Here is a 7507-nt window from a genome sequence, read left to right on the forward strand (position 1 = left end):
TCATACCAAGTGTTGGTAGAGCAATAAAATGAAAAGAAAACTCAGAAGTTGTCAACTGGAAATCTTCATATAGAAGAAAAGTAAGTCCAACGTGATCAAGATAACTCAAGAGCAATAAAATGAAAAGATAACTTAGGAGTAGAGAAAGTTTCTACTCTTTATAAGTGCGGGTCTTCACACACTTACTAAATGGAAAGTGAGCCTAGTGGAGTGGAATAGTTGATTTTATTGGACATTGCAAGAATATGCAAGCTTCTATCTCATACACAAGTCAATGAATTTGATTTCATTCTTTTCTATTTTTCATATTTGTCTGTTAATATAATTTTGTCTATTAAATTCGTTGTATATATATATATATAATTTTCTGTTAAATATATTTTGTTGAGACTGATAGATTGTATTTCCAACATTATTGACAATTATGGACACAACAAGTAGCTAGGGGATACAATATATTCAAGCATAAACCAATATTTATATAAAGGGTTTCTGATCCACTACATGCTTAAAAATTCCCACCACACTACAAACAAAATGAATTAAGACCGGCTTCATCATGCCACCATGCCATAAGAGGTCGATACATTTAGAGATTAAATTCCTTATATAATTTTGACTGAATAAAGTAACATTCGAAATCACTCAAACCTTCAAGATAATTTTCCTTGGAACAATTCCTTCCATTTCGTTCAAATTTCCATATGATATATCCTGCAAGGAAGTAAATTATTAGTTTGATGATCAACTTTTATTTCAAGGGTACGTGCCGGGGTGGCATTTGAGTGTCCTGACAATGTGATATCTTTTTGTTTTCTTTTCATTAGCACCAGAAGGAATGTATCAATGTTTAGAACAAATAAGACAATTCTACCAATAAGTTTGAAAAAAAAAAAAATGTGTTAGTTATATGTTAAAATATATATATATATATATATATATATACTATTTTCAAATAGTCTAACACGTTATTAGATTGTTAATATAAGAATTATTGATCATGTGCGATGTCTAAATATTGTATTTTGACAAAGTAACATATTACATAATTTAGCAAGAAAGCATATGACTTGTACACAAACACATACGGATACGCATTCTAATGAGTATTACAGGTAGAACATCCAACCCAAAAGCGATATCAATGAGTAAGTAGAGCTCAAATTATTATATTTTGTGATGCAAAGCTTCTAACTCCTCGTGTAAAATATAATAAGCTATTGCAAATGACCCACTAGTGTAGTGGTTTGGAGAAAATGAATGCTCCCCTCATGAATGGTTTTGGGTTCCAGCCATAGCATCTATGTACTATGTGTGGGTTTAATATGCTATATATCGCCCCTCTCAATAAGAAAGATTCTCAAAAAATATAATAAGCTATTAGCTCTTACAAGCGGCCGCTACCATGTAAAACAGGTAGATTATCATCATTTCTGAAACGTTACTGTGTGTCGTGTGTATATTTTATGTGCTTATGTATTTTAGATGCATACATATATGTATGTGTGTATATATATATATCATGCATGTAGGGGGCATGCAAAAGCTATAAAAGAAACTAATGATCGTGTCCATCTCAAATGCCATATAAGAGATGGGCATTAATTTGTCCATGAACGTAGTCAGAACTGTATATATGCGACTAAATTAGACAGAGTTAATGAAACAAGAGATATAATAACCAGACATTACAAATCAAGTCAGATGGGGGGAGACGAATTTATGGATTCATATAGAAAAGGTAAATTAAACTAACAATGCCAGGACTCATCATGCATCATGCATGATATATCATTGATGCATCTTTTCTACATTGTTTTTTTCTTGGTATCTGAACTTTGCGTACGGTATGTTTGTGGGCAGTACGTAATGTAAATGTTTCTTTACTAATTTGGTTTGTCGTGATATGAGAGCAACACAACCAAACCCTAGTAAACCTTGGTCTTAGAGACTGAACACGTTTTCTGTCATCTCCATTAGGCCAGATTATTAATACACATAAATATATATATCTATATATATATATATAAGCTGTGTCTTAATTCTGTGCTTTGCATAATCATAATTATATATGGTGCTAAATATGGAAGTAAAAATATTATATTAAGTTGGCAATGTGTGAAGAAGAAACACGTGCATATAGTACTAGCATCTATAAAAGGTAATTCAAACAATTTAAACTTCGACCTATCAACCTAATACATAAAATAATAATCAAGTTGCCCATGAAGAACCGACAACGACATGTGAGATAATAAGACTTTGAGCAGCATAAGCACTCAAAATTCTGCTCATAAATCGAGAGGGTTTCGTAAGTTTTATTTTTTTTTATTTTTATTTTTATTTATCAAAGCTCAGACAATGTATGCTCACTACAAAATTTGTGTGAATATATATATATTCGAATGGACGCTATTATTGTACAGACATTATTGTAAACATGGAGGAAAACAGGGGAAGGGTAGTAGAAAACACATGGCTTCCGTACGGTAATAATGTTGGTACATCGCCATACATACGATATATATATATAATATATATAAATGAGATTAGAAAACACAGAAGGCAAATATGAAGGTAGTAGGAAAACATGAATTGGAAATATATAATTCCTAATTAAACTGACATTGTATATATCTCTTGCAGTACTAATTAAAGAAGAACAAGTAGTGGTGGCACTAATCATATCATGGGCGCTCTACGTTGTAGAGATTCTCAATGATGGCCCTCTTTAAATTTAAAATGGAAATATATAACTGCACAAGAGAAAAAGCTACATAAAAAGATGAAAAAACATGAAAAAACTAATAAAATATGAATTAAGAAGATTTGTGAAAACCTTAAACCTTAATTAATCATAGGTATGTCAATCATTTGTCCATTTGAATTATGTTCTGAGATGATATCTCACTTGACAAGAAATAATCGTGGGGGCACAAAATCTGCAGAATCCTAAAAAAGCCAAACTAATGAAAAGCTACAAAACAGATAACAATTTTTAATTGATGTACGACAATCACAGTGGGGTTTTACATTGTGAGTGTTTGTGTTTGTGAGAGAGAGAGAGAGGGAGAGAGAGAGAGAGAGAGAGAGAGAGAGAGTAGGGAGAGAGAGAGAGAGAGTAGGGAGAGAGAGAGAGAGAGAGGAGATGCAGAGATTGTGTTTCTCATGCTTCTCATGCTATTACAAGAAGCTCTGTGATGTAATTAATTCCAAGAGTAAAGATTAGAGCACATCAATTTTGCCATTTAGGGTTTTAATTTCTTGGGTGGCTTAATTTGGGTATTATTACAGAAAGAGAGATGCAGTAGGATATTTTGTTGTCATATAGTACAAGTCTGAAACTAATCTTTACTAAAACTTTGACTGCTCTTGTCTTGATGAAGTGTAACTTTCCTTTTTCTGTCTTTTTGGGGTTTTACTGCATATATATACTGACACAAATCAATCACAGATTTTAGGCATTAAATACATTTGTTCTTCAATTAGTTGGGGTATTTATGATGTGAAAGTACTTGAACATTAATAGATGAGACAGAATTTGAACTTGGTCAAACATGAAAAGCAATAAGCAAGCAATTAATTGTGAAGTTTATAATTAAAATTGTAATTAATTACCATATGATGTTCTGAAATTGGGCAAAGGAATTGAGCATGATCATCAAGAGAAGTGCATGGTAGAGCTAGATTCATCATCATTTCCTCCCTTGCTTGGACTTGGCTTCTTCTTCTTCTTCTTGTAAGGGATCCCTCTTGCCTTAGCTTGACACTCCCTCACCTCCCTCAGATAAACCCTGATTGCACCACTAGCAAAAGGGTTGGTTTCTGGGGACCCTCCATTTTCTTCATAGGCAGCCCTCAGCCTCCCTATGAGGGCATCAAGGCTGCCCCAAGCTTGCCTTAGAGGGCATGTGCAAGGAGCAGGAGGCTCAGGCTGCCCATAAAACATGCAGCCCTGGAGATGAACTTTGGTCTTCCCAAACTGATCCAGATACCTAAGAAACTCCAACACATGGTTGTAATTGCACTGAGAAAGTGGGACTGGAGGCCTTTGGTTCTTCAAGTACTGACCAAAAGTATTCCAGTCCCTTCTCTTCTGGGACTCGTACCGGCTCGGAGTGGCTGGCTGCTGATGATCATCGCCTGGAGACCCGGCAGACGATGATCCATCGGCGAAATCTTTGCCTCTTTCGGCAGACATGGTGGTGGTGGTGGATGATCAAGTAATGGATTTTTTTGAAGTTTTTTGTTTTTGCTAAATAAAGCAAGAAATAATGAAGGGGGGGAGAGGTGAAAGGAATAGGGAGAAAAAAATGAAAGAGGGAAGGACGATGGAGATCACATTATGGGCCCAGTGAGAAGACCTCCCATGGGGCCAGGGCCATATGAGTTGCTTTCTGTTCATCTTTTTCTTCATCTGTCCAATTTTATTCTCCTTTTCTATTACCATTTTTCCTCCCAATAAGCATACAAAAATTGTCGTCTTTTGTCAACTTATGCCTTATTTTTTAATAACTAATTAATATACTCAGCCTAATTACCAAAATATTACCTTGAATCTGGTCATCGCTTAGAAAATCACTGCTCATTGCACTTTGAAATTAGATCCACGAAAATCATTAATTATTTTTTCTTCTCAAGTTGTTTTAATCTGAGCCTAATAGGGTTGCCACTTCATGTGAAAGACCTGATCAATATTTTAGTATATTATGAGCACCGAAAAGATAATAGGGTTGTTTAACTAAAAAATAGGAAATATGATTGTAAATTCTCGGATCTCGTAATGTCGTTCTAGTTTAGACTCTAAATGATATAATTAGGGCCATGAATTCAAGATGATCAACATAAAATAAACACGACATCTAAACTTCTCCAAGTGTAATTCTCAAATATTAGGGGAGGCGGGGGGGAGGAGGAGAGAGACAATCTTCGTTTGTATCTTTCATTCTATTATCTCACTGTTTAAATTTGACTTATTTAGTGGAAAGAGTAGATTTGAATGAGATTTGCTATACTCACTGTTGCCAGATAAGATGTCGTTTTCAAACAAATATTAAACAGTAATAAGCATATAATGAACCCTAAACGAAAAATAAAAGCCTACTCTAGAAAGTACTCATGTCTTAATTCATAAATTGTCTGGATACATATGCATATAAGTTGTTTCTTTCATTCTGTTATTTTTCCCCTTTTTTTCCTCCTTCTTTTGCCATTGTTTTCTCCTTTTATTTTAACACTAATGTTTGAGTCACTAAATAATTCTCCAAACATACTCACTAAAATGATGTATCGGTGTATTTATCAATGTCTTACTTTTTTAGTGATAAGTAAAATTTTAAGTTGACTCAAATTTAAATTAATCTAACACTATCATATCATTTGGTAAATAAATTTGTTCTCGCTAATAGTACCCTTTTATTAATAGCTCCATAAACAATAGATGCATGTGTAAGGGAGCATTTTACTCACTACATTAACCAAAAGTGTATGTTAACCAACACTACTCTTAAAGAGTGACATTTGTCCTATTATTAACCTTAATTAACTTTTCCATGATAATGCATTTAAAAAATTTGAAAAAGGGCCCACAACACACATCCCGATTCTCTCTCCCCTTTTTTCCTCTTAGAGGGTTTCGGGGAAGAGGGGAGAAAAGAAGAACAAGGGGGAAAGGAGGAAAAAAAAAAAAAAAGGGGAGAGAATCGGGATGTTTGTTGTTGGCCATTTTTCTATTTTTTTTATTTTTTTATTCTCATATAAAAGTTAACTAAAGTTAATAATAGGACAAATGTCACTCTTTAAAAGTGGTGGTGAGCATACATCTTTGGTTAAGTTGGAGAGCAAAAATACTTCTCACGTGTAGTGGCAAAAGATTGGTTTAGGACATTCTCACACCTCCCCAAACAACAGTAATAACAATAACATTAGTAGCTTAGTACTAGGGGACGCATAACTTTTCTCTTAGTTTAGTTTGAAATTAAAGAGATTTTCTGTTCATCATCTCCTGTGGGTCGTATGTGTGTGTGTGTGTGTAAGATTTGGATTAAGCATTAAATTTACAGTTTAATAGTTTAGTGCTTAGTTTTCCCTGCAGTGATTAATCATTCCTTCTCTTTCTTTCCTCCGTAAAGAACGCCCTTGGCATACACGTGTGGCAATTAACTTCTTTGTTATGATTTTTGATTTTTAAAATTTAAGTTTTACATTTTTTTTTCCTTCTTCTTTTTTCCTACTATTTTTAACCCTTTTCAAATTAAATTTCTTTTGTCAAACACTTTGGTTAGCCAATGACATTTTAGGAGTTTTGAGAACTTTAACCAAAAGCTCCCTGCTCCCTTCATAAACATATCCTCTCTTTATAAATAGGGTTAACTTTTTTTTTTTTTTGTCATTGAATTCTATACGAAATTTAAATTTGATTACTAAGAAAAAAAAATTAGTCAAATTTGTCATTATATTATCCAAAATTTACAATTTGTAGACATGTCATTAGTTTCTATTAGGTTGCTAGGTTGAATACATATTTTATCACTAAGTTTAACATGAAATTTCAATTTGGTCATTGAGAAAAATAAAAGTTGGCTAGAAGTCACGCATTTACATGCTCTTGCACCAGCTGTTCTAAAGCTAAAATTTTATGGTAGGCGTAGCATCAATTAAGCTTTAACTTATTTATGTTAATGAGGTTTAACAATCTCCTCAAATAGTCAAGTTATATGACATAAAGCAAAATAAGTTCATATCTCAACAATAGTTTCCAAAAAAAGGCAAATTCATCTTTTTTTTTAAAAAAAGCTCCGCTCATAACCATTATCATACTCCAACATTCACGAAAATTCAAATTCATAATTAAATCAATACATGAATTTGACAACAACAAAAAAAAGTCATAACAAAGTTGAAAGAGTATAGCATTTGCATGGTTTTTGGCTAAATTTTTTTTTCAGTGACAAAATTGAAATTTCATGTTAAATCTAATAGCCAAAAATGTATTTATAACCCTAATAAAAATTAAAATCACATATCGTTCGCTTAATTGTTGTGAATTTGTATTGAAAACAAAGATTAGGTTAGGCATGTGATCAATTTTTGGCACTAAACCTAATGTGTTGTGCTTGTTTCAGCGCACATTACAATTAAATTCCTACTTGCCATGATTTGAGAGGGAGGAAACCTAAGGTACACGTCAATTTGACAGAGGTGACAGCCGACCAATCTCATGGGTCCCACGCGGAAAGTTAGATGCCTTTGCCCAAAGTCCTTTGATATATACATGTCATTAATAATAATAAGATTAATTATCACCGTTCGATTTATTGATCATTATAATGCATGTTTAATTAACAGTTCTAAATGATTCGTTAATGATCATAAAAGCATACAATTTTCCCAAAAGTAATAGAATACAGCTCACGAGCTAAATTATTTGCTTGCGGAAGTTAATACAAAATTTAATAAATTGTGTGCGATTCTATAATGTATGTCTGAAATTAAAGAAAGAAGGGAG

The 7507-nt window shown here is 33.1% G+C and overlaps 1 protein-coding gene across 1 annotated transcript; it reads right to left on the reverse strand.

The window, feature by feature from the left end:
- On the reverse strand, positions 439-4372 carry LOC18782410 (protein LIGHT-DEPENDENT SHORT HYPOCOTYLS 10). The gene is made up of 2 exons (XM_007214995.2): positions 3619-4372; positions 439-714 (listed from the first exon to the last, which is right to left on the reverse strand). Exon 1 carries the CDS (start codon positions 4199-4201, stop codon positions 3662-3664), a length of 540 nt encoding a protein of 179 aa, XP_007215057.1. The 5' UTR covers positions 4202-4372; the 3' UTR covers positions 439-714; positions 3619-3661.

This window comes from Prunus persica, chromosome G3, assembly GCF_000346465.2.
Source record: "Prunus persica cultivar Lovell chromosome G3, Prunus_persica_NCBIv2, whole genome shotgun sequence".
NCBI classification, from domain to species: domain Eukaryota; kingdom Viridiplantae; phylum Streptophyta; class Magnoliopsida; order Rosales; family Rosaceae; genus Prunus; species Prunus persica.

Coding starts and splice junctions, on each gene's coding strand:
- LOC18782410 (XM_007214995.2), bottom strand. CDS start 4,201: ATGTCTGCCGAAAGAGGCAAAGATTTCGCCGATGGATCATCGTCTGCC.